This window comes from Manis pentadactyla, unplaced genomic scaffold, assembly GCF_030020395.1.
Source record: "Manis pentadactyla isolate mManPen7 unplaced genomic scaffold, mManPen7.hap1 scaffold_296, whole genome shotgun sequence".
In the NCBI taxonomy this organism is placed as follows: Eukaryota; Metazoa; Chordata; class Mammalia; order Pholidota; family Manidae; genus Manis; species Manis pentadactyla.
The window spans coordinates 1-27,330 of NW_026644687.1; the positions used below are offsets into that span (position 1 = coordinate 1).

At 38.1% G+C, this 27,330-nt stretch overlaps 2 protein-coding genes and 1 pseudogene across 4 annotated transcripts in view; 1 reads left to right on the plus strand and 2 right to left on the minus strand.

Annotated features, from left to right (window-relative positions):
• Positions 1-853: 853 nt before the first annotated feature.
• On the minus strand, positions 854-7,001 carry LOC130682342 (dual specificity tyrosine-phosphorylation-regulated kinase 2-like). Its single transcript, XM_057496723.1, has 3 exons — positions 6,864-7,001; positions 6,225-6,373; positions 854-1,538 (listed from the first exon to the last, which is right to left on the minus strand). The coding sequence occupies exons 1-3, from the start codon at positions 6,910-6,912 to the stop codon at positions 1,482-1,484; spliced, it is 255 nt and encodes an 84-aa protein (XP_057352706.1). The 5' UTR covers positions 6,913-7,001; the 3' UTR covers positions 854-1,481.
• Positions 7,002-7,697: 696 nt separating this feature from the next.
• Positions 7,698-27,330, plus strand: part of LOC130682340 (centrosomal protein of 290 kDa-like) — a 35,895-nt pseudogene continuing 16,262 nt past the window's right edge.
• The window catches only part of LOC130682338 (metallothionein-1A-like), a 64,946-nt gene continuing 58,550 nt past the window's right edge, over positions 20,935-27,330 (minus strand). For all 3 annotated transcript variants that reach the window (XM_057496720.1, XM_057496722.1, XM_057496721.1), the window contains one exon: positions 20,935-22,925. In XM_057496720.1, coding sequence (XP_057352703.1) covers positions 22,571-22,756 — 186 coding nt within the window. In that variant the 5' untranslated portion in view covers positions 22,757-22,925 and the 3' untranslated portion in view covers positions 20,935-22,570. The remainder of the gene's footprint in view (positions 22,926-27,330) is intronic.

Here is a 27,330-nt window from a genome sequence, read left to right on the forward strand (position 1 = left end):
GTGGCTGAGTCTGTTAGAATTCCTCTTTGCACCCCATTGGTTCTGTGTGGCCCATCAAGTATTTTGTTTATCAAACATTTAATCTTTTCATATTCCTGTGAGTTGCTTCCCTTTTCCTTTGAAGTGTCAAGCCTACCCCCTGGTCCAGGATGAAGTAATCTCCTTCTCCCTCACTGTCTTTGGAACCCATGTCTATACGTAATTAAGCTTTGTTTTTTCTACTGTTAGTCTGTCTCATGTGTCAGTTTGATTCTTAGACCAGCTAGAAGAACCTTGAAGGGGTAGAGGAAATTTCCTCCTCCCCAGCAACATTAAAAAAACTAGCTGTATGGGGCTTCCCAGGTTTACCTTCTAACCTTTTCCTCCAATCCTCTTCCTGGACCTCATGAACTTATTCTTGTCTCTCCTCACAGCAGACCCCTCATTATCCCTGAATATGTAATGAATCTGCTCCTCTTTCCTTTGCTGCTGCTGTTTCCCCTTGCCTCTGGCTTTGCCCATCTCCTGAGGCTCTTCATGCAGTATTTTTTTTGAGGGGGGAGGGATGGGGAGTGGTGTCAAAACCACACCCGATTTTGGGCCTTGATGGCTTGCAGCTAAAAAAATCTTCGTGTCACAGTGGCAAATCTTGGGGCAGCCTGCCATTGGTCCCCACAATGTCAAATGCACACTAAGGGATATGGCACACAGAGATGGTAGAGACTGTGGCTGTGTTTTCTAGCTGGACCCAGCTGTGTGAATTTGGGCTTATCATCTCTGATATTTAATATCTGAACTCTAATTTCTCTACTTGTCAAGTGAGGATAAAATGCAGAATCGAGCTTTAACTTAAAGACACTGTAATAACTATCTAGCAAGTATTTACTATATACAACTGTTGTGCTTTGCATGGATTATCCCAGTTTTTAGAAAATACTGTTATACTTTAGATATTACTATCCATATTTTACCATAGAGGAAACTGAGATAAAATGATTTTCAAGTAAGTGGGTAGAGTATGATTAAAACAAAGATCTGTCTAATCCAAAGTCCATGTTTTTAAGCAGTATACATTTATGTCTGGCACATAATACATGTTCAATAAATGTTAGTTAGAAATAATAGTAGTAGTAGCAATAGTTAGTAGTGGTAATTACAGTTTATACATAGGAAAAGGAAATATAGTGGTGAAAATTGTAGTAACAGTAGTAGTAGTCTACAGAGAAATAAACAAAGGGTTTTTTTGTTATTGTTTTCATAGAAAAAATAGCATGATTATATTTGAATTCTACAACACAACTCTGGAGGACGTATATTTCAAAGATGCATTTAGGGAGAAAGTTTCTAGAGCTTCAAAGGCCATTTATTTAGGAGGTTATTTCATTTATTTAGGAGGTTATCTCCCTCTCTCTCTCTATTCCATTTCTATCTCTATCTCTCTATCTCTTCTTGCACATACACCAAGGAAAGGACCCCGTGAAAACATACCATCTGCAAGCAAGTCAGGAAGAGATCTCACCAAAAACAGAATCAACTGAACCCTGGTCTTGAACTCCCAACTAGGAGAAAACAGATGCTGTTATTTAAGCCACCCAGCTTTGGCAGCCCAAGCAGACAAAGATACATACGAAGGAGTTTGGACCTTGTCGTGTAGGTCAAAACCTTCCAAAGTTCAGTTCCTGGACCATCTGCATTGGGATCTCCCAGAGGCTCTTCCAAATACAGATAACCCACATTCGCTGAATCAGACCCTCTCAGAGTGGGGCCTAGGAATCTGCATTTTTACAAATACAAGGAAGGCAGTGAGGACAGAGAAGAGAAAAAAAACACAAAGGAAATAAGAAATGCCCAGGAAATGGTCTTCACTGGCCACTGTCAATGGCTTCCCCAGAAAGTGGGGCTAACCAGCATGAGACTACATTCAAACTGGAAACCAGACCTCTCTTGCCAGATCTGGGGCCAGGGCTTGGATGCAAGGCATGAATGATAAGGGCAAGCCAGGCCAGCAATAGCTCAATAAACCCTCCCCGCAATGGTGGGGGTTCTGCTGATGGTGACTGTTCCCAAGACAGGCATGAAGGGTGGGGCACAAAGGCTGGCCTGGGCCAGGGCCCAGCTGTGGCTGCCTCTCTGTGCTAAGGGTTGGGGTTCTGAGTCAGCCCCTCAGTAAGGGGCAACAGACTTGGGGAAGAGTGAGCAGTCTTGGCTGGTAAAAGGAAGAGAGCCAAGTCCAGATCTTTCTCCTTTAAATGGCCACATCTTCCCTTTGAGAAATGAATAGAGACATGAGGGGGTCTCCTTAAGTCCCAGCCGATCCTCTGTCAGATGGGAATTCCATGAGATGACCCCCCAGTTCTGCGTTGAACTGTGATTTGGCACGATTTGAGTTGAGCAGGAGTCAGTCAGTTCGAGTCTTTGCAGCACTGGTATTCCACAGGGATGTATGTATTCAAGCCCTGTCTCTGGTATTTCCAAACGAGGAGCCCTGGGTCAATTATGCAACTGTTCTGAATGTCAGTTTCTCTTACCTGTAAAATGGGGATTATATATGACCTACCTCATAAGGTTATTGTGAGGACTAAATGAGATTATGCACGGACAGTGTTTACACAGTACCTGGCACATAGTTGACACTTACTGTCAACAGCTATTATTTTTATTGTTTTGTTGTTGATGATATCATTTTCATAGAATAAGGACTTTCAATAAGGCAGATCTCTGCTTATCCAGTGGGTGTGATACTTTCATCAACTTGCTCAAAAATTCTGAATTTCAGTTTCCTTGTTTTACAAATGGAGGTAATGATTCCAACATGGTAGGCTGTTTCTGAAACCAGTGAGATGATGTATAGAAAGGTGCCTTGCACCCAATCCTAGATCCCACCTTTCAGAAAAGCAAAAGTCCCCATGAATCAGGAATGCCTCCAAATACCTCCACAAGCTTCCATTTCTTCCCCTTGAAATGTGCTTTGGAATTCCTAATACGATGGAATGCTCCCTAGGTAAAAATTGCCTTTCTTGGGGACTTTGTTTCTCAATGTCCCTAAAAAGGTGCCGAAAAAGTACCAAGACAACATGCCCCCAGGCTTAACAAGACACCACTTCATGCTTTTCCACAAATCCCATTCCTTTAACACATGGTGTAATGCTTTTGTAATACTTTCAATAAAAAGACAGCCATAGATCCAGAAAATAAATAAATAACACGATGAAACATGCTGAGTTTGGATTCAGTTATTAGCCTTGCACAATATACATTTAAGTGGCAAAAATCTCCACCAATAACCCGGAAACTAGCTCAACTCGGTCTTCTTTCCAGAGAAACAAAAATTCTCAGCCCTTACCACCACCACCACCTAACCACTTGGACTTATGAGTTGAGCTTCTGAGTTGAGCTTGACTACCCTTCCCTACATGGATAAGTCGCCAAAGATGCAGACAGCTCTAGGAATCTGTGGTGCAGAGAAAGAGGGGGAACACTTTCCAGTTGGAACCACTAGGAGTGTTGAAGCTGTCGGCAGCTAAGAAGCTAAAGAAATTAATTTGCCTCTGTGAAATTGGCACCAGATTTCAAAGGTGTTGATGAATCAGCTGTTCCAGACACCTTTGATCTCCAGGAGGGAATCTGTTTATCTATGGATAAGAGTTGCCTCCAGGTAAAAACTACCCAGGCATCCTGCCCATCTTCTTGGGAGATTTTAGGCTGGCAGTGCCCTCACAGCCCCCAACAGAATCAACCCCAGATGTTCAGCAGTCAAGGTAAAAAAATCAGACTGCTCTTAATGTTCTGCAGTCCTGAGGAATGGGGAACACAGAGCAAAGTAAAGACCATGGCTTCAGAGTCACAGACCTGAGTCCAAACTCTGGATCTGCCACTTCTCAGGTGTGCAAATTATTGAACCTTCTTGAATCGCGATCTTCATATCTGTGAAATGGGAGCATTGCCTTTCATTAAACTGTCCTGAATGTCAGTTTCTCTTACCTGTAAAATGGGGATTATATATGACCTACCTCATAAGGTTATTGTGAGGACTAAATGAGATTATGCATGGACAGTGTTTACACAGTACCTGGCACATAGTTGACACTTACTGTCAACAGCTATTATTTTTATTGTTTTGTTGTTGATATCATTTTCATAGAATAAGGACTTTCAATAAGGCAGATCTCTGCTTATCCAGTGGGTGTGATACTTTCATCAACTTGCTCAAAAATTTACAAATGGAGGTAATGATTCCAACATGGTAGTTTCTCTTACCTGTAAAATGGGGATTATATATGACCTATCTCATAAGGTTATTGTGAGGACTAAATGAGATTATGCATGGACAGTGTTTACACAGTACCTGGCACATAGTTGACACTTACTGTCAACAGCTATTATTTTTATTGTTTTGTTGTTGATGATATCATTTTCATAGAATAAGGACTTTCATAGAATAAGGATTCATCAGACGTGTGTGTGTGTGTGTGTAATGGCCTTAACTCTGGTTCAAAAATCATGCCAGCCCTTTGCTGTGACAGGCAGCATCACATCACAGAGTGGTGCAAAGCAGTAACCCAAAATGAGATTCTCTTCGAAAAATGCCCCTTTTGGTGTTCATGCTCTTTCCAGAGTCAGAGGGAATAACCAGCGATTTGACTGTTGAAGACCTGTTGGAGCTATTGCCAATATAAGGAAATAAGTACAAATGAAAGGGAGTGAATTGGATTAATTAAGGATATTATCACTTGCTCTGTTTAATTACCTCCTAGCAGCCGTTCCCAAACTGCTGTCAGATGCTAGCATGTATGCCCAGAAATAAAAAAAGGAAGGGTCAAATGATCTCAGGAAATGATCCATCTTTGAGATTCACAATTCATATTAACCTGTGAAAGACTCCTTTGAGTCCAGAAGCCAAGAATCCCATTTAAGTTTGTTACCTTGGGAGGCTGGCTCAGGACTCAGGAAAATATAGGCTTTAATCCGAAAGCTGACCCCAGTGTGGTTATCTTGAGCACCTTCCTTTAACCTCTCTGTGCCTCAGTTTCTTCCTCTGTGAAGTGGGGATAATAAGGGTCATGAGGGTCAAATGGATGACACACACAGCATGGGTCCTATGGATAATTAGGGCTTTAAAGATAATGATGATTTTCCAACCTGCATTGACCATATGTTGGGCAAAGTTTGGACAAAGCAGAGCAAATGGGGAGATGTGAAAAGGAGTGCCTTGCGGGTTAAAGAAGAAGCCCCTTAAGAGTCAGGCTTCTTACCTGTTTGTAGCAGAATATTTGGTGAATAAAGTTCAATACCGACGCCTGTCAGATGCTGGGGCATAGGGGAGTAGACTGAATGTGATCATTGCCACTCAGAACTTAGGGTCACGCAAGTTTCTGTTGAGTTCACAGCTCGTGAGTCGCTGCCAGAAGCCACTGGCCACATGTTCTAGGCAGATGAAAGCCCAGCTTCCTTCCCAGGCTCTGAATACCACAGGCGAAAGCCTTGAAGGCCAACACAGACCCCGAGCTAAGAAACAAAAGGGCCGCCAGCAACCTTGTCTCTGAGCTCATCACTCCAGAGGAACTGATGGTAGCCAGCCCCGCAGAGGACAAACAGCTTGCAGGGCACGTGTGTCTGGTCAAAGCTGGAGGCTTCAGCGCTCATTAGCGCTGGGCTCCTGGGAGCCCGCCAGCCCTGGGGTCTCTCATGGAGTTCGCAAGGCCCAGCGCATTGCCAGAAAGCTGCCTCGGATCCCAGCACAGAACGTGGAAATGTGCTACCTCCTTGGCCCCTGACCACTTAATCAGTAAGAACTTAAGAGAGGGAGAGCGGGAGAGAAAGGCAGGACGGCCTGGCAGTCCCCTAACACAGATCTGTTTCTATAAATACCCACTACCCAATGTGGTGGACGGGCGAGGGATGTTTATCCGGACAGGGAAAGGAGCTCTGGGAAGCAAGGACGAAAAAGGAGGGAAAAGAGAAGGAAACCAGCAGGGAGGAAGTTCAGAGGAAAAGGAGGGCAGGGGTGGGCGGGCTCCGCAGCGGGAGTGGGGGACCCACGCCACGGATCTTCCTTTGTGGCTGCAGCTTCGGCCTCCTCGCCCAAAAGACGGAGGACGGCATCCAGGAGTGGCCACCGGCCAGGGGCGTGGAGACACTCGCTCTTGGACCTCTCCTCTCCCGGCGTCAGAACCGCTCAAGTCCAGTGTTTATGCCCGGGCCCTCCCGCACCCCGTCCCCCGGGCCTCCCTCGGGCTTGGTCTCACCGTGTGGGCTGCGGCGGCAGCGTTGCTGGCCCGGAGAGGCGGCAGGGCGATGGGGGAGGGCGGGCCGGTCCCCACTCCGGTCCGAGGGGCCCCGCGCCGAGCCCCGGGGGAAGACTGAAGCTGATGAATGGCGCTGTCCCCTCCTTGGCCTGGGAACCACGCGCGGGAGGAGACAAAAGAGGGTCAGGGGGGCGTCACCCAGGCCCCGTCGCCCCGCCCCGCCCCTCTGGGCAGCAAACCCCGCTCTCCCTACGACAGATCCCCGACTCTAGAAACCGCCGTCCGGGGGGCCGACGCGGCGCCTGGGACGGGGATCCCCAGCGCGCACCCACGGGCGGGGCTCGGGCAGCTGCAAAGTTCAGTAGGGCCCAAGCGAGAGTTCGCGACCCCGCGGGGGAGCCGCGCTGGGCCGGAGCTCGGAGCCCCACGTTGCAGGCCGGGAAAAGGACTGGACTGCAGAGCGCGACGGCCCAGCCAAGCCCGGGCGGGAGGAGGCCCGGCAGGCTCGGAGGGCTCCACTCGGAGAAGCCTCCCGGCCCGCGTGCAACGATGAGCAGAACCGAGGCGAGGGCGCGCCGTCCGCGCCTCGAGGGTGGCCCGGGGGCGAAAGCGCGGCGCGGGGGCCCCGGCCCTCCTTACCCGTCGGGTAGGCGGCGGGAGCGGCGGCCGAAGGTTTCCTGGTTAACATGGCCGCTGGAGGAGAAAATGCATTTCAGGGCTGCAGTCTCCGCCGCCGCCGCCTCGTCGTCCCTTTCGCGGGTCTCCCGCGCCTCCTCGCCGCCTCGCGTCCGCTACAGCCAGACACACACAGTCCGCTGTATCCCCTCGGCCCGGGCTCGCCGCCGCGAGCCCCGCGCTCTCCTCCTCGCCGCCGCCGCCGTCCTCCTCTTCCTCGGGCGGCTGCAGCAACCCCCGGCCCGAGCACATGCATCGCCCTTCCCTGCGCGCCGCTGGCCTCCCTGATTCCCTCACATAGGGCGCGGAGGAGCGGGCTGCGCCGCCAGGACCCACACGCTCGGAGCCTCCTCCCGTGATCGCGGGCGCCCGGGCGCCCGCGCACACTGGCTTTCTCTCCCGCGCGCGCGCGCGCGCGCAGGGCGAGTCCCGGGAGGACAACCCCGCCTCCACTCCGGGCCACCGCGGGTGCAGGCCCCGCCCCCAGATCCCGCCTCCCCCGCCCAGCCACACACTCGAGTGTACACCCCGCCCGCACCAGGTCTCCCACAGAAGTCCCTCCCCGCGGCCCAATCATCTGCATGGCCACCCCTCCACTCCCCGGAAAACTGCAGCCTCTGCTCGCCCTCTGCCTCCCCCACTCACCCCCCACCCGGCATCTGCATCGCCCACCTTGGCTCCCCTACTAACGACCTTTTCCTCCCCAGCCTCCAGCCCCTGCAGGACCCCTCTTTTTCCCTACCGTGTAAACCTACCGCTCCTCTCCTAGCGAAATCACTGCAAGACCCCTCGTCTTCCATGGGCGCCCCCAAACACAAATTATTGCAGCTTTTCGAACCTAATGGCTGCTCACAAACAATACCACCCTCCTCCCTGGTCCCAGTGGCTCATCCACCCCCAATTTATCATCTCAATAACTTAGTTGTGCAAGAATCACCTCGGTAAGTCAAGTCCAGTAGAGGGCCGCAATGTAGCCCGGTGACCCCGAGTGTAGGCGAAGGAGGGAACTGCCTTCCCACTTCCACCTCCACCTCCACCACGCACACCCACCCCGATTTACTGACACCAAGTGACCGCTCTCCAGTCGCTAGGACAAGGGGAGGCAGAGGTGCGTGTGGACTGCTGCTGGGGAAGCTGCTGGCTGCGGGTTTGTCGTGTATGGCCTTTATTATGTTGAGGTACTTGCCCTGTATAGCCATTTTGTTGAGAGTTTTTATCATGAATGGATGTTGAATTTTGTCGAATGCTTTTTCAGCGTCTATGGAGATGTTCATGTGGTTTTTGTCCTTTTTGTTGATGTGGTGGATGATGTTGATGGATTTTCAAATGTTGTACCATCCTTTCATCCCTAAGTTGAGTCCCACTTGGTCATGGTGTATGATCCTCTTCATGTATTTTTGAATTCAGTTTGCTAATATTTTGTTGAGTATTTTTGCATCTATGTTCATGAGGGATATTGGTCTGTAATTTTCTTTTTTGGTGGGGTCTTTGCCTGGTGTTGGTATTAGTGTGATGCTGGCTTCACAGAATGAGTTTGGAGGTATTCCCTCCTTTTCTGTTTTTTGGAAAACTTTAAGGAGAATGGGTATTATGTCTTCTCTATATGTCTGATAAAATTCCACGGTAAATCCATATGGCCCAGGGGTTTTGCTCTTGGGTAGTTTTTTGATAACTGGTGATGAGTTTTTAATCAATATGAGGAAATCTGACTTATCTGTCACACTGAACTAAAATTATTCCAGCTCAGAAGTAAAATGCATTTTACTTTCCCTGCGTAAACTTATCACAGTAGTCATATAAGAAATTTGATAACTTACCATCAAGCTCTCCCCTTTTTTTGGAATTCTAGTTTAAGTGTATAATCTTTCTTCTTCACATTTTTGATAACTTGTAAATTAAAATAAGAAATAAAAACATACATCTACATAGAGAATCTAGGAATTTTAAATTTCTTTATTAACTTCTTAAGTTATAAACCCACTTAATATCTTATTCTAGCTATGCCAAACTATGATAATAAGTGTCTTATGAAAAAAAGTGTGGGGGTGTTCTTTGACCATATACATTAGAAGATGCGGTACATGTCCAGTTTGAGATAATGTTTTACTTTAGACCTTCTCAACATTTAATATGATACTATGAATCATGATTTTCAAGGGGGAAGGATGTTGGAAATGGAGTTTTTTTTTCAGACCACTTGTTAACCTCTCATAGAATTATGTTTCATGAAAACAGTTTAGAAAACTTGACTTTGGTATTTCATATAGAGAACAGATATTGGAAACTAATGGCTTTTCCAAAGGTCTAGAAATTTGAAATTCTGGTATTTACTTAGAGAATGTAACTTAATCATTCAGGAAATATCTTATCACTTTGTAGACTGAGATTTCTGATATTGCCAAAAGGCAAGTCAACATTTTGATGCACAACAACAATCCAGGGAAAAGGAAGTAGAGTCCATCAGAATGCAACTGTCAGACTACCAGGTGTGTACAGGGTTGGCTCTTCTACTCAGATTTGTTCCTTTTTCCTAAATTTACATTAGATATTGGAGTGATTTCATACCTTCAGTCAGAGGATATATCAAATAGAAGCTCCTGTTATTACTGATTGTATAACCTGATTTGAAAAACTTTTTAATTTGAAATACCATTAAGTACTCTTTAATTTGAAATGCCATGAAATTTCATAACACAGAAAAAGCATTTAAATGCCCACAAAATGCATTGTGCTGGCTGCTCATCAAAGTTGAAGTCGGGGAGGGGAAATACCAAATCTCTCATAACAGTATTTTCTCTTGTATTTATATGTAGCTTTTCACACATTCTCACATTATACATTTATTTAGGATTAAAAAAATGTCCACACCAGTCTAATACCAGAATTCTTTTTTACATATGGGAGTTAAAAAAAAAAACAGTGATATTGCAACTGTTAATTAATTAGATGCCAGATTTGGATTTAGAATGTTTGATTCTGATTCTTTTATAAATTTTTGATCATTCATATTAAAGCAAGGCTAGATTTTTGTAGTCTTTCAAGTACCACACTTTTAAATTTTATTTAGTAAGTTGTGATTTTCTAAATCCATGATAAGTTGCACTGGAAAAACTTGAAACTTACCACAAATATTTGTTTATATTAGGCACAGTGATGAAAAGTTGCTGATTGCCAAGTTGCACCAACACATTGTCTCTCTTCAAGTGAGCGAAGCTACTGCGCTTGGTAAGTTGGAGTCAATCACATCCAAACTGCAGAAGGTGGAGGCCTATAATTTGCGCTTAGAGCAGAAACGATGAGAAAGAACAGGCTCTCTGTTATGCCCGTTCCGAGGGGAGAAACAACAAAACATCTGTCCCAAACAATTCAGTCTCTACGACGACAGTTCAGTGGAGCCTTACCCTTGGCACAAGAGGAGAAGTTCTCTAAAACAATGATTCAGTTACAAAATGACAAACTTAAGATAATGCAAGAAATGAAAAATTCTCAGCAAGAACATAGAAATATGGAGAACAAAGCCATGGAAATGGAATTAAAATTAAAGGGGCTGGAAGAGTTAATAAGCACATTAAAGGATGCCAGGGGAGCCCAGAAGGTACATTGTTTTAGTTCAATATTTCCAAAAGTTATGTAATAATTTTAAGTTCTTAACGTGCCTATATGAAAAATACTTAACATACAATAAAAATTCCAATTATAATTTATTAATTTAGATTCCTGAAATTAGGAGTATTGATGATTTGTATGTCTATTTATAAAAATAAAATGAGATTCTTCTAAGTGATAGTTTTAGTAGAAGTGCTTAGATTTTGTAATATCAAAAAATTTTAAATACCGTGTATATTTATTAAATACTAATTATAATTATTCATAAACATAATATTTATCAGTTGAATTCCACCCTTCATAATAAGATTACCCTTCATAATCTGTTCAAAATTACTTATAAGTAATAGGCCCACAGTTATTTTTCAGTATAATTTAATTTTGCCCTCATTTGGTCAGAGTTAAGCGGAAAAGTTACATATTTACATAAGTACCCAATAAATAGATGAAAGTAAATAAATAAATGAAAGTGAATTTTAGTCATCTCCATTCCAACATAAGGATGTTTTAGGCTAAGCCACCACATATCTTAGAAAAGTCTATGAAATTTCTAAATAAACTGCCATGTGGCTCAATTAAGGAGTTTTATTTCTTTATTATAGGATATCCATTAATTTCAATTTAAATCATTTTAATCAATACAGATATATATTATATATGTAGTATTTACATTTGTATATGTAATTTATACATTTTTAGGTAATCAATTGGCATATGAAAATAGAAGAACTTCATCTTCAAGAGCTTAAACTAAATCGAGAATTAATCAAGGATAAAGAAGAAATAAAATATTTGAATAATATAATTTCTGAATATGACCATACAATCAGCAGTCTAGAGGAAGAAATAAAAATTCCAATTATAATTTATTAATTTAGACTCCTGAAATTAGGAGTATTGATGGTTTGTATGCCTATTTATAAAAATAAAATGAGATTCTTCTAAGCGATAGTTTTAGTAGAAGTGCTTAGATTTTGTAATATCAAAAAATTTTGTACAGCAGAACAAGGTTTCATTTAATATTTATTTTGGTGTTTTGTTGCTAAGATTTTAAAGATAAGAACATCATAGTTAAAGATAACTATGTTATTCCTCTTAGTGAATATATTTCCCATTATTATTGTGTTTGAAATATTGTTTCCTATTTTCCAAAGCTTTCTAAAATTGCATAGCTATGTTGTAATAGTAGTATTAAACTTAAAAGGAATAATGCCCAATTTATTTGGTAAGTTAATTTTTATTTCATTATTGGTTATTTGCCTTCTTCCTGTTACAAGTTACTACTGGCTCTCGCTGATGGAGCAGGAGATGGCAGCTCGGTGCAGCATGAAGTCCATGGGCTTTGGAGGCAGATGAAATTCACTCAGCACGATTGCTTGTCTTAGAAATTTTGTTATTCCTTCTCCGAGAGTTAAGGAGGCAAATAGCTAATACTGAAATACCTGTATTTATGCTCGCACTGCCTTCGGGTCTTAGCTCAAATGCCTTACTTACCACAGAGACAGACCTTCATTAGCCACCAAGTGTATTGCTTACTTGTATACTACATACAGGTAAATCCTACCACCAGGATTCTCCAGGTGGGGATTATCTAGCTTCATTTTTCTCTATAGCACTCATCACCCTCTGACAAACTACATACTTAGTCATTTATTTACTGTTTACCCCACACTAGTATATACGTTCCATGGTCAAAGGGATTTGGTTTTGTTCATTGCTTTGTTTTTATTGCCTAGAATAATGCTTGGCACATGGTACATGTCATTAAATATGTTCTGGATGGGCACATGGATGGACTGACAGTCTGACCCCACATGTGCCTACTTCTGCGATCGTAGGCAAATTACTTCCCCTCTCTGAGTTTTCTTCCCTTTTCTTCCTAAAAGGAGAAGAATGATAGTGACCTCAAAGGGTTTGTTCTGTGATTAAAAATAAGAAATGTATGTAAAAGTTCCTGTTATATGCTAGGTGAGTGTCTGTGTATATGAACAAAAAAAGAACCTTCTCTTTTCAGTTTCATGAAGAAAGGCAAATGGCCTGGGATCAAAGAGAAGTTGTGCTGGAACATCAACTAGACATTTTTGACCGTCAGCAAAATGAAATATTAAGTGCAGCACAAAAGGTATTAATTCAGTAGCATGTACTTTTTTAGAAGTCAGATAGAATTTTAATTAATGTTTTTTATATTTCCAATATAAGTGGTGTTTAACCATGTTTTGTCATACTAGTTGTACAAATTAATATTGTTCTTCTAAATGCTGCAACTGCGTTTTTTTAATGTTGTATCTTAATAGTTTGAAGAGGCTACAGGATCAATGCCAGACCCTAGTTTACCCCTTCCAAATCAACTTGAGATTGCTCTAAGAAAAATTAAGGAGAATGTTCGAGTAATCCTAGAAACACGGGCCACTTGTAAATCACTAGAAGAGGTAATTAGAACAATTTGCACTTTGATCAGTGTATTATTGGGTATGTTTGTGGAATTTTCCAAATATTTTTTAACAAGGGTGAAGTGTAGAATGATGAATCTGTTGGTAATTCCATTCTCCTTTTCCACTCTCCGATAATGTTTCTCATAGCCAATGAAGAAAAGCATGTATAGCTAATTTGAATTTACAACCCATTTAATTACTACTTGTCACTTTTGGGCATTCTGATCAGTAGAAGTGACCTTGAAAGGAAACAAAAAGCATTTATTTGTAGTTTTATGATGTATGTTTTATCCTTATATATTTCTATTTTATTTTGAAGTGTATGTTGTATACTCTGAATCAGTTTTCAGTTCATTCATTTTATGGGTGGCTCAAGCATTAGAAGGAGAGCTAGAAATTACTTCTTAGTTTAATAGAGGTCTTAAATTTGGTTAATAGGTGATCAAATCTGTATTAAAGAGAAAATAATATAAACGAAATATTTTCATTTTAGTTTACATCTAAACATATTAATTGTAAATACATTTAAAAGTAACTTTGCAAGTAAAATTGTACATTTGTAATTAATTGAGGAAACTTAGATTTTCTTCAGTAATTGGAGTATTAGTCATTTATATGAGTTGCCCGAGTTACTTAAAATATTTGTCTTAATCCTTTGAACAGTGAGCATTTTTTCTGTTTTGTTTTAATAAACTTCAGATTTTATAGTAATGATTCATTGTCTTGGACCTAACATTTGAATTTTTATACTCAGCTTACCTTTATGGATGGATTGTTCTTCTAGTGTTGTGGACCAAAATAAAAGTCAATGGACCAAAATAAAATGAATGATTTATTATATTTCTTTTCTAAATCCAGCACTATCAGACATTTCTAGTTTTAAAACTACAAGATCTAAATAAATTACCTTAATTCAATTTCATTTTCATCATAACAATGAAGTTTCTAATGTGTGATAATATTATAAATAAATGAAGTACACATGCAGTAACTGAACTGTCACCCGAGTTTAATCAATTTAACCTTATTTTTTACATCATACTTACAATAGCCAAATAATATTTAATGAAGTGAAACTCCTTTTTTTTTGGTTTATAACTACTCTAAAATTCAGATGAAACTTTTTTGAAAGAAGAAAATATACTTAAATCATTTCTTATGATTTATCTTTGCAGAAACTGAAAGAAAAAGAATCTGCTTTATGGTTAGCAGAGCAAAATATTCTATCAAGAGACAAAGTCATCAGTGAACTGAGGCTTCGATTACCAGCCACTGCAGAACGAGAAAAGCTTATAGCCAAACTAGGCATAAAGGAAGTAGAACCAAAATCACAGTATACATTGAAAATTGCTCATCAGACCATTGCAAACATGCAAGCAAGGTTAAATCAAAAGAAAGAAGTGTTAAAGAAGTATCAACATCTTCTGGAAAAAGCCAGAGAGGTATTATGTTATGCTATTTCATTTATTATGTATTTTAGTCAAATGTCAAATATTATTCTGCCTTGAAGTGGTAGTTCATTTCTTACTTTCAAATCATTCTATCTAGGAATTGTTACTTTCATGTGATTGGATTAGAAATCTGTCAGTAAAACTGGCAGTTTGTGTATGTGTATCTTTCTCTTATGGACTGACTAAACCAGGAAAGCCGTCTTGGTGAGACCATATAATTTTGAAAAATATCAAATTGAGTTTATAGGTAAAGACAGGCAAAGATAAGAAGGAAATCTATCACACTAGTCATCAGTGTAAATCAGATTTGCTAGAACTTTGTGGGGGGAAGGGGAAAAAACATTTAAAACATTTTTTAGAAATAAGTTAAAAGACGATTGGTATTATTCTAGTATTAAAAGTAAATCATGATCAAGGTTGTCAACTTGAACATGTGCTAGAGGAAATGCATACTGGTGTAAATGTATACAGGCAGATAATTGTTCCTTTCCAATCATAGGAATCTTGGAAGATTAAAGATAATAAAATATTTAAGATCTTCAGAATGTGACTATATTTAAATCTTAATTTAAGGTAACAGTTTTCATTTGCTGTAAAACAGGAGCAAAGAGAAATTGTTAAGAAGCACGAGGAAGACCTTCATATTCTTCATCATAAACTAGAACTACAGGCTGATAGTTCACTCAGTAAATTCAAACAAACAGCTCAGGTAAGATCTAATAACTTTATTCAATTCTTTATTGATTTTTGAGACCATATAATAGAAAATTTAACACTCTTGGGTATTTTGTTTTTTGTTTTTGTAGTAGAAGCCACCTACCTTTTGTTGCTGGAATAATCTACAAAACACAACTCTTGTCATTCTTTTCCCTATATCTACAACCTTTATTAGCTCACTGCTGCCTACAAAATCATGTACCTTAGCCATGTACTCAGAGGCTTCCAAGATCTGACCCCATTCTACCTTTTCAAATTCTGCTCATTATATGTTTACCTACATCTAACTGCTTTTTCTGTTCTAAATTCAGGTTACATTTGCCTCTTTAAATCCTTGCCTTCTTTATGTGTGAAATGGCCTATCTTTCATCTCCAGACATGCAAACATTAGCATCGTGGAGTTTTAACTCATTAATTCAGTCAACACTTGTTGATCCTCCACTACATTGAGGTACTTTGGGAATACAAAGAATGAGATCTCTGTGTCCTGTCTTCTTTAAGCCTTCATTGCCCATTAAATCAGTAAATTTTAGATTAGATACTATATTTTGATCATTTGAGGGAACCAAATCAAAATGATGGAGTATGTATGGCATTGAATTTTATATGCTCGTGGCTAACTTACTCATATTTTACAGGATTTAATAAAACAGTCTCCTACTCCAGTTCCTACTAACAAGCATTTTATTCGCCTGGCTGAGATGGAACAGATGGTAGCAGAACAAGATGACTCTCTCTCCTCAATTTGATCAAACTAAAAAAAGTATTTCAAGATTTAGAGAGACAAAAAGAAATCACTGAATTAAAAGTCAGAGATTTGAAAATATCAAATTATGGTAAGTATTAGAAATATAAAAATAGACAAATGGTAATAATGATATAATGAGGATAAATGCATACATTTGCTGTGTTGTGCACTGATCTAAAAAGTTGATGTATATTATTTCATTTTATCCTCAGGACTGCTTAAATAGATTTTATTCTCCCCATTTTTCACATAGGTAACTAGGCCACAGAAAGGCTCAGTAAAATGCCTAAGGGCAGGGTTGTAAGCCATGATTTAAACCTAGTCAATCTAACTAAAAAATCAACCTACATTCTTGTCTAGAATTTTGTTTTTAACATATTTAAACTTTTGCTTCATCATCTGTAAAATGGAAATGATGGTACATACCCTGGGTCTTTCAGAGGGGTTATATGAAGGTCAAATGATACTGTATATGAAAAAATACTTTGCAAATTATAAGGCAACATATAAATGTAAAACTATAGTCTACAACTTTTAACAGTTCTGACACACAACAGAGGTTCAACAAATACTTGTTGAATGAAAAATCAACTATTTTTTTATTAACCATGTGCCAGTAAAAATCACAGCAGCCATTCTTTGTATTAGAGATTCTCAACATTGAATTTATCAGAATGCAGATTGTAAACCTAAAGTAGGCTTATAGTTATGTATTATGTAGTCTTTGTAGAACTCTCTCTCTGAGCTTTTATTTCTTATCTGAAAAAATGAGAAAGTGGTACTACTTGACTGTATAATTCCATTCCAGCTCTGAAGCTCTTATTAGAACCTTTAATTATTTACCCAAGATGCCTCAGACAAAATTAACACTATTTTTGCTTTATTAAGAAGCTGCCCCTTCTAAGAAATTACTTTCTAAAAGAAAAGGGGATTAGCAGTAACATACTATCTTTTTAATCTAGTTTTCCCCATTCTGTTTAACTGTATACCTGAGATGTTACTTTTGGTACCGTAAGTTTCTGTCATGTTTTGGAGTATAGAAGTTGCTTGTGCTTTTGAATTTAATTCCTGGAGGTAAAAAAAATCATCTTTTGAAATTGCCTGCTATGTATAATTATTGCCACATGAAATACTTGAGTAGTTGTTTTATACTTCACCAGATCATTTTAGCCTAAAATCATACTTTTATTCTCTGTGTGCACATTGGTATGCATATTGTAATGTGTCTTTGGAAATTATAGATCTGTGTTTTATTTAGTAAAACCTTATATTTTCCAATTGGATGATTAAAGTGACACGTTTTCACTGTAAGCAACAAGTCTCAGAATCTCCATATTGATAACCTTATTAATGTAGTGTCTATATACACAGTGAACTGGATATAATTCAATGTATCAGACTTACTAACTAAAGCTGATAATATATCCATTTCCATATGTATAGAGACATCTATTACTTATAGATAAAATTCTAATGACTTTGGGACCATAAGCAAACTAGTAATTCATGTGACTTCTGCGGGAGTTTACGTTTTGTCTGCATCACGGCCCTATGGGGTGGTAGTTCTCAAGAGGGAGTTTTGCACTCCTCCCCTGGGGACCTCTGGCAATGTCTGGAAACATTTTTGATGGTCACCACTAGGGGGTGCTGCTGGCACATGGGTAGAAGCAAGGGAGGCTGCTAAACCTGTCAGTGCACAGGACAGCCCTCCCCACAAAGAATTATCCAGTCAAAAATGACAATAGTTTTGGGGTTGAGAAACCATGATGTAGAGGAAGTCACGTCTTGCTGGAGGCAGTAGTTAAAGTGCTATGTTTTGTTCATTCTCTGTGTTGTTTGTCTAGAGTCACAAAATTACTTGATGCAATTATTGCCAAAAAATAGGAGACAGAAACTAGAGGGAAAAAAAGTTATTTTATGTAAGTTTAAGAAAGCTAAGTGAATAATGAATTGTTCTTTTGGATTTGGATCAAGACTTAGTTTGGAAGAATATTTAGGACCAAGCATTTGCTCTTCATAAAATTTATATCAGTCAAAGTGTTAATTGGAGGAACCAGTCTATCAGATCCAAATGTTTTCTTCTATTAGGCTCCAAGAAAACCGTGCAGAGGAAGTGAAAAAAGTGAAAGGAGCAGTAGAGGACTTAAGGTGTCTTCTGTCCCAGTCACAAAAGGAGTCACAGAGTTTAAAATCTGAACTTCAGGCTCAAAAAGAAGCAAATCCCAGAGCTCCAACAACCACAATGCGAAATCTGGTAGATCGACTCAAGAGTTAGCCTTGAAAGAGAAACAGCAAAAAGTAAGTAACATTAGAAAACTAACAACATTTTGGAAATAACGTGTGGGAGATGGCTCTTAAGAGAAGACATGAAACAGATGATAGTGTATCTGTCTGCTTTAATGAAAAGTATGAGTCTTACTTCATGCTGTCAAGCGAGGTCTCAAGATAATTAGTTTAAATAGCCCTATTGGTGGTGATTTTAAATGTGTAGTCCAATTTACCTTTTTGTGTTGTCATCAGTCTGATTTGTGGGTTGTCTGTAGGAAATAAGGGAAAATCTTAACTCTATCTTTCCCCTCTTTTCTACTGAGGTCTTACGATACTACGGCTATTTTGAACAATCTGAATAATTGAACAATTTTGAGCAATTTGGGGTATTAAGAGGGAGATAGGACAGTGGGAAGGAAAGATTTAAGAAGCAAGTCACAGAGATAGTTTGATGAGGAGTTTGTCAGTGGCATTTCTGATTTATTAGTTTTTTAAATTTCTCTCAGTGTTAATATACACAATTGTTTTAAGAAGTGCTTCTATTTTCTCTGTGCTGGCTCATGTTTATTGGCAAATTTTAAGCCTTTTCCAATCCTATAACTTTCATTGTCTACTTAAATTCAATTATACTGAGAAATTCTGATAAATAGTTAAACTTGGATATTTGTAAATAAAACATACCTGTTTTCTGAATTGCAAATTGTTTGATTTGATGCTGAGTTACTATTATCAAGATCTTGAACTGTCACATTCAATTTGGAAAGAATTGAGTGCAATTAGTAAAGGAGATTCATTTGAAAGGGTTGGGTGGTTTGTAAGTTACACCTGATTAAGCACATGGTATTTTAGGAAAATAGTTAAAAGTAATAAAGCATGAGTTGTTTTTTTGTATTACATATTGCTCATATAAAATACCAACTTTTTTTTTTTAATGTATGTATGTTGTAATTTTTAGGCACTTAGTCGAGCACTTTTGGAACTCCGGGCAGAAATGACAGTGGCAGCTGAGGAACGTATTATTTTTGCAACTTCTCAGAAAGAGGCAAATCTTAATGTTCAACAAATTGTTGATTGACATACTAAAGAGCTAAAGGTGAGCACAGGCATTACTATAACAAAATTTCTGACAATTACCATGCAGAGAATCCCCTTTGATATGTAATAATTCTGATAATGAATATTCTGATGAATTATTGGTAGAGAGATACACACATATTCACACACTTTTGAACAATAGCTATCTTTATTGAATTTAGGCACTGATTATCACCTTGAAGATTAGCAAAGGATAGGCCATGATAAGCTACTCTTCCTAATAGAATTAAATTTAAGAAACATATATAGGATTTTTACTTATATGTTAAAAAGTGAGATAGATGTGTAGTTTTTTATTTCTTTAGTCTTATCAGAATTTTCTAATTTTTGCTTGCCCATAATGTTAATTAGCTTTCCTTTCCCCCCACCCCAAAATAGTTTATGGAAATCATGTAGCTCTTGACATATTGGTGACTCTAAAGCCTTTTTTTTTGGAAGTTCTTTACTTTTTGGCAATGCATTTTATAATTTTCTAACCTGATCATTAGATTTGGCGATTAAAATGTTTTTTTATAAAACGTGTATTTCATAATGATTTTCAAATTTGTTTACACAAAGTTTCATATATTATGCAGGAAATAAAAAATTTGCTTTCTATATGTTTTATTTTATTTATAATTTTCATTTGCTCTTATTTTCTTTGTACATGCCTTTCAGCACCATTAAACTGTCTAGAGACTGGGTTTTACTTAGATTTTTTAAGTCTTGCATTGTACCCATCAAGCTTATGAGCATAGTTGACAGGAAAACTCTATTTACTTAATAATATGTTAATACAAATAGCCCTTTGTTGATGTCTCTAACACCTTTCTCTTTGCCTGAAATGTCTTCTGTTGAATTCTTCATATTTCTCAGGTCCTTTTTCTTGAAGTTTTTTTCTGACTTCTCCAGGACAATTTATGTTTTTCTTCTAACTACATTATAATACTACTAATTTCCCTTGAGTGTTATTAGTAATGCTTTAGGCCGGTAATAATTTATGCAACAACATATATTTTAAGTGCTATCATTCCCTTCACTTTACTGTATAGGACAACTAACAACTCCTTTCTAGTGGCTTATGTATACTGTTCAGCATTGCAAGTTCTTGTCTTTGAAAAGTAGGTTAGAAACTACTTCAAGTCAGACATTTTGTTTAATGCCACTCTTATGCTTTGTAGTGTGTAAAACATTGCCTTGTACACCGAAATGTACTTGTTTCTTTACTAAAAATTAAATCAGGCATAATGAAACATTTGCTAATTTGGTAAAATTTTGTTTCTGATTATTTGTTGAAGATGAATTGCTTTAGCCTGTTTCTTGTTTTGTTTACTTCAAGTAGACTTGGTTCATTTGAAATGAAGATGGAAAAATATATATAACATGTGCAGTTTTTTCCTTGTGTTCTTAAAAAAATTAGATTGAAACATTCTTGAATTGAAAGTATTAATGGTATATGTTCTGTATTATATTGCTTTTATCCTTGATATTTGAAGATTCATAAATTAAATATTTATCTTTCATTAGTCACAAATTGAAGACTTAAGTGAAAATCTTTTAAAATTGAAAGAAGCCCTTAAAGCAAGTAAAAACAGAGAAAATTCACTGATAATTTGAATGACTTAACCAATGAACTGACAAAAAAACAAAAAGTCTATAATAAAATGCTTACAGAGAAAGATGGAATTGATCAAGAGAATGATGAACTGAAAAGGCAAATTAAGAGACTGACCAGTGGATTACAGGTACTTTTGTGTTTAATTGTGATCATGTCTGATTGAAAATACATAGGTGGTAGTTTATTCCATTTCTTAATTTTATTTATAGTATTTGCTGAAATTAGCTTTTAAGTCACTTTGATTAAGGTAGCTCATTCTTTTTTGACCTCTATTATATTTGTAGCTTCAGAGTAGCATCTTTAAAACGCAGAAGCAGCTATCATGCTATATTTATATATCAATAGTGTCATTTAGGAAGTATGGTTTAGCTGTAGCCTCAGCAAGCTTCTATAACTGGCATATTTATTGTGTATTTTGTTTAATTTTTTTTTTTTACTTAAGGTATAAAAATACATATTATATTTCAGGGCAAACCTGTGATAGATAATAAACAAAGTCTAATTGAAGAACTCCAAAAGAAAATTAAAAATCTAGAAAGTCTACTGGAAAGAAAGGTGGATAAAGTAGAACTAAAACCTATAAAAGAAAAGGTATGTGAGGAAACATATTGATTAATATGTTTAAGGTAGTGAAAGACTAAGTTAAACGTGTAATTGATAAGCAGATAATTTTTGAGGACCTACTACATACTATACCTGGTACTGGATAATGTAGAGAAGTCTAAGATAAATTTCTGTCCTTTAGGAATTCAGTCTACTTGAGGAGGTACCTATAACACAACTGTCATTCAGAGATACTACAGTATGTCCGTGTCCTCTCCCTGACATCACAGCACCTCCAAACCTTCATACCTTACATATCGAACTTCTCCCCAACGTAATTGTTCACATAGATTGGTGCTTTCAATCTTTGAGAAAGAAAGCTGGGCATTTTTAGTCTTCTACCTTGACCCAAATGTGTCCTTTTTTTAAAAAATGTGTCCTTTTTATCCTTCAATAAACTGGTCTGTTATTTCAGGGTAACAAAATGATTTGGAATATATACAGATTTTGCAATAATAATAATCAACCCACTCATTGATTGATTCTATAATGTGAGAAAAAAATTTTCATATAAACAAACTGTTTCTAAAAGATATTGCTGATAAAAATAATCAGCTCCCCAAAACCCTAAAATTAGCTAAACTTCATACAATTAAATTTGTTGTAAATAATAAACAAAATATTTATCTTGTAGTGAATACCAAAAGTGACCTGGAAAATATTGGTGTTAATAGTAATGTTTGCCCCTGAAGAAAATTGCAGTGGAGGATCTATGGTTAAGAAAAGAATTGATCCTAAAATTTACCCATAAAATATTTAATATCTAAAATAAACATGAAATAGAAAAGAAAATTAACTATCTTTAATGGCAATGAAGAATAAACAGATAAAGGGATTAAAATGTCATAATAGACTATATTCAAAATATCCTTTCCCTATGAAAATTGATCAAGGTCAGTATAATTTTGATTAAAATGCTCACATTTATTTAAGTAGAACCCCAACACATTGCTGTCACAGACTTTGCTGGTGAAAATTGCAAGATCACAATGTCCTTACTCTTTTTTTTTTTTTATAGTCAACAACATTTATTATGATTCACTATTTCATACAAACTGTAATGTAGAAAACAGGTTGGTGTGCACTAAAATATTCTTACAATACAGGCTGATTCACGCTGCTCTGTTCTCATGGGGAGCAGGCTCTCCCCCGCGTCAGGCACAGCAGCTGCACTTGTCTGACACCCCGTTGCAGATGCCGCCCTGGGCACAGTTGGCACAACCCGCAGGACAGCAGGAACAGCAGCTCTTCTTGCAGGAGGTGCATTTGCACTCTTTGCATTTGCAGGAGCCAGCACAGGTGCAGGAGCCACCAGTGGGGTGGGAGTAGTTGGGGTCCATTTCGAGCCGAGGTGTCCTTACTCATCCCGATTGCTTTCTTCACTGCCTCCCTAGTCGGACATAGGCCTCATTGTCGGACAGCAATTCCTAACCCGATGGCTATCAGAATACCTCAATAGCGTTGTGGCCTTGCCTGGACTCCTGACTTCTGTACTTCAGTGTATTTCTCCTTAAAATAAAAATAATACCATTTGCATTGCCAACTTCTCAAAATCATTTTGACAGTCAAATGAAATAATGTGAAAGTCTTTTGTAGGCCATCAAATCCATATCACTGTACAGTATTATTACTAATTAGAAAAAAGAACACAAAGAACAATACTAAAATTAAATTCTGTATATAGGAATCTAGTAAGAATATGCAGTTTTTAAGGTGCTGGGCATTTCTAATTTATGAATGTTTCTATACTCAAAGATGCTTTCATATTGAAATTTCACCAACTTTTTTCTCTGTAAACAATATTTGTAGCCTGTCTACATGAGATTTAAAAAAACCCACCCCCAGGCCCTGCATTCCTTTTTCTTATGCTTCTATACTTTTTCCATAGTCTTGATTACTGTCTCACATACTAACATTTACTTATTTACGTATTCATCTTTTGGACAAAATCTTTGACGGCAGGAAACTTACCTGTTTTGTTTATTTTTGTATCCTTAGTGCCTGGCATGTAGTAGATGTTCAGTATTTTTCGAATGAATGAAAAATTTTAAATACAATAACATTTTAATATCTCTATGGAGGAGGCTATTGGTACAGAAAATATGAGAAGAGAACTTCTCTCCATTCCCCTTCTCCCTTTCTCTTCCCCAGTCTATAACAGATCTTTGACATTTGCCTGTTATTTCTTATTGTTCATTTTAAAATTATTTCAGCCTTGCTTCCATCAGTCTTTCTGCAGACGGCAATGTCAGATGAGACAGAATTGCCCACCCCCTGCAAAGCATTCCATGCCACAGAATATTTACTTACATACCTTATGACCCCAATTAATAGTTACATTTCTGGAAGTTCATAAAATTCCTTTTGTATATTTTGGGAAAAAAGAAGTTAATAACTTTCAAACACTTAAGTTTTTATATATTTTTAAAGGCTACTTGTTAGCTGAACTAAATAAATAAGGTCAAAAAGTTGGCCAGAATTGGAGAAGATAGTTTTGATAGGGCAAGTTATTTGAGTTGGGCAAATGACTTTAAGCTCTGGCTTTTAACCCTTTCAGCCCCGACATTGCCTTATTTAGAGTAAATACAGTGTTTCATAATATCCTCTTTCCTATTCCCCATGAAATTCATGGTTAATATAAACATTACATGCATAATTTCAAAAATATTGTTTGAAATAACCTTAATGAAATAAGAGAAAAATAAAAGGAAAATAACTTGTAAAAATAATAAATATACTCATATGTTTTTTCTTATTTCTGCATGAAAATGCTGTGGCATACTACACTAGAAAACACAATGAAGTAGGCATGTGCATGTACCTTTATGCATGATCATGTGAATTCAGAGCTGCAGTGCAGACTGACACGAATGCACGCTGCTGGCAGCTAGTGTGTCACAATGCCATTGCCAGTTGTAATTTCATCTCCAAAATGGTATGCAGTGGTTGGTATGGTTTTTAGCAAAATGATCTCGACAGTCTTTCCTTCTATAAGGCTGTTTCATTCCTTGAAAATGCAGTATATAGTAAGCCATTAAAAAATTGGTTTGTGGAATGAAGATAAGTTATTTGCTCAGATAACTGAACAGACTTTTTAGTTACATGAATGTCCAGGAGAACATTTGAAGGTTCAGCACATGGGACTGTTCTGCGTTATATGGATTTTTCTTGGTGACTTCATCTCAATTACAATGAACTGGGACCACTACACCTACTAATTCCCTTCTCTGCTTTGTTTGTTTAGCACTTACCACCAGCAAACATACCAAAATTAATTTTCTTGTTTTTTGTCTATATTTTACTTCCTTCTGCTCATCCAACCAACAAAAACTAGACTGTAATATCCATGTAGATAGGGGTTTCTGTCTGGTTTATTCATTGCTTCTGTTCCTGGTGCCTAGAGTAGTACCTGACATATGGTTAGTACTAAACAAATATCTGTTGAATAAGAGAAGTAATGCTCATTGAGATTTGAAGGGGCTGTGATGCTATATGGTGACAAAACTGGTTTATCTATACATACCTATTCTTTGTCTGAAGCTTACTTTAGTCATGATCGCCTGTATTAGAACCTTTATTTAGAGATTCCTAAGGGCATTAATGTTAGTGTGATCTGTTCCCCAGAATTTCTTCTATCAAGTTATAAAATACAGAATCCTTAAGCTAAGTTCCATAGCAAAATGAATATATTTACATATTCTCTAGGAAGTGTTGGTTTACCATTGTCTAGTAAATTATAGTTGATAGATTTAAAATGAAAATAATATTGGTAATTTTCTCCCTCCTTTGTTATTGTTTACAGAGTGCTAGAGAAGAATTAATTAGGTGGGAAGAAGGTAAAAAATGGCAAGCCAAAATAGAGGGAATTTGAAACAAGTTAAAAGAGAAAGAGGGGGAAGTCTGTACTCTAACAAAGCAGTTGAATACTTTGAAGGATCTTTTTGCTAAGTGAGTTTATTTAATGTAAGCCTATGTATAAAGTCTTTAATTGACTTGGAAGTTAAATTGTTTTATTATACTTGATAGTATGAGAAATTTCTTAGCTTTAATTATATATTATCTATGATTCATTTTTTTCTTTAAAATGTGTTTTAAATATATCTTAACAACTTATAAATGGAGTTTTGTAAAATTTTGAAATATGTTAGCTCATAGCAAATACAGAAGGACCCAATTTTTTGCATATTGGTCTTGTTGTGAGTAAGCAGCAGTTTAATAAATTGAATATGCCAAACAATGAATGGTGTATTTTCATGATTCTGTCTCACAGAGCTGATAAAGAGAAACTTACTTTACAGAAGAAACTAAAAACAACTGGTATTACTGTTGACCAAGTTATGGGAGTGCGAGCTTTGGAGTCAGAAAAAGAGTTGGAAGAATTAAAAAGAGAAATTTTGACTTAGAAAACGATGTATCGTATATGAGGTAAGCTATTACACGGAAATACGCTATCCATTATAATGAAGGAACTGGTTGACCCATAGAAACTGACATAATCGCATAATCGTGTTAAGTTTGTGGTCTGTTGCTTGTCTTTTGCCGTGGGAGTTGAGATGTTCCTGGGTTTTTGTATACAATTTTGGATTGTATTCTTGAACTTTTGAATATTATGTCACGAGAGGGGTCTTGGTTAAATGCTGTGGGAAATGTAGATATCTTTGTTTTAGCAGAGGGGTGGTCCGGACAGGTTCAGGTCTCAAGTTCTAACTTGCTATCTGAGATCTGTGGTTCCAACATCAGTTCTGTTTTCAAAACCTTGACAGCGCTCTTTGGATCTGGCTGTGCTCCTTCCCGGTGACAGCCGGCGGCACGAGAGCCGCCCTCTGTGTGTTGGCTCAGTTCTCAAGAGTCTTTGGTACTCTGATTAGGATCAGATCCATACATGCTCAGCCCAAGGGTGAGTCCAGAGGTTTGTAACCAACTCCGTAAGGTTCCTTTCTTGAGCTTCTCCCTTTTTGCCGTCTCCCTGATGCTTCGTTTCCCTAGGGCTTCGGCTTTTGGTACTTCGAATCAAATCGGAGCTTTAGTTACCCTATCCCGTGCACTTCAGCAATTGCACACAGCCCTGCAGCCAAGCAAGCAGCAGAGGGCAGAAAGGGGATGTGGGGGCAGTGGGGGGAGCGGCGGCTACTTTTGCTCTGCCTCCTAACGATCACAGCTCTACCAATCAGAGAGGAAAAAAGAAGGGATTTTTGCACTTTGTATTGTAAGTGCCACTTCTCCTTACTCAACTTTATGGATTCCTTGGAGCTCTCTCCCTTGGTGCTAACACTCACTTTCAGATTTCCAGCAGTGCTGTCTGTGTTCAGGCCAAAAAATACCAGAGGACATTCGCCACCTGTTTGCTCATACTTCACATTCTGGTATTCTTTCCTAGTCTAAAATATTTACTCTTCACAGTCCTCAAATAGCTGCTCCATGCATTTGTGAGATACAGGATTGGAAGTGTTCACTCCACTGTACCTAGAACCAGAACCACCTCTCCTCCCCACCATGTTACTTTAGCAGAGCCTCTGAGATTTTGTGTTGTTTTTCTGTCTCTTTACAAGCTATGTCTTTTCTTATAATCACTGTCATGCAATGCAAAATAAAATCAGAACTAGTAACAATAATTAAAACTATTTATAATTTTGTTTCACTCATTTCTTCCAAGATGAATTTAGATTACTTTTTTATAATGTTACTTCCTCTTCTGTGTGCTTATGAAGTTTGGGATCATGTTAATGATTACTGTCAAAGTCTGGTACCTACATATAATGTTGGACATGAAGATATTTACTATTTAAAATTTATCACACTTTTTTCCTTTATATTAATCTTCAAAAATTACCATTAGTGCTTCTCAATTAAAGTCTATATTTGTGTCAGTGTTAATGTAATGTGAGAATATGTAGTTGAATTCCTTTAAAGGAAC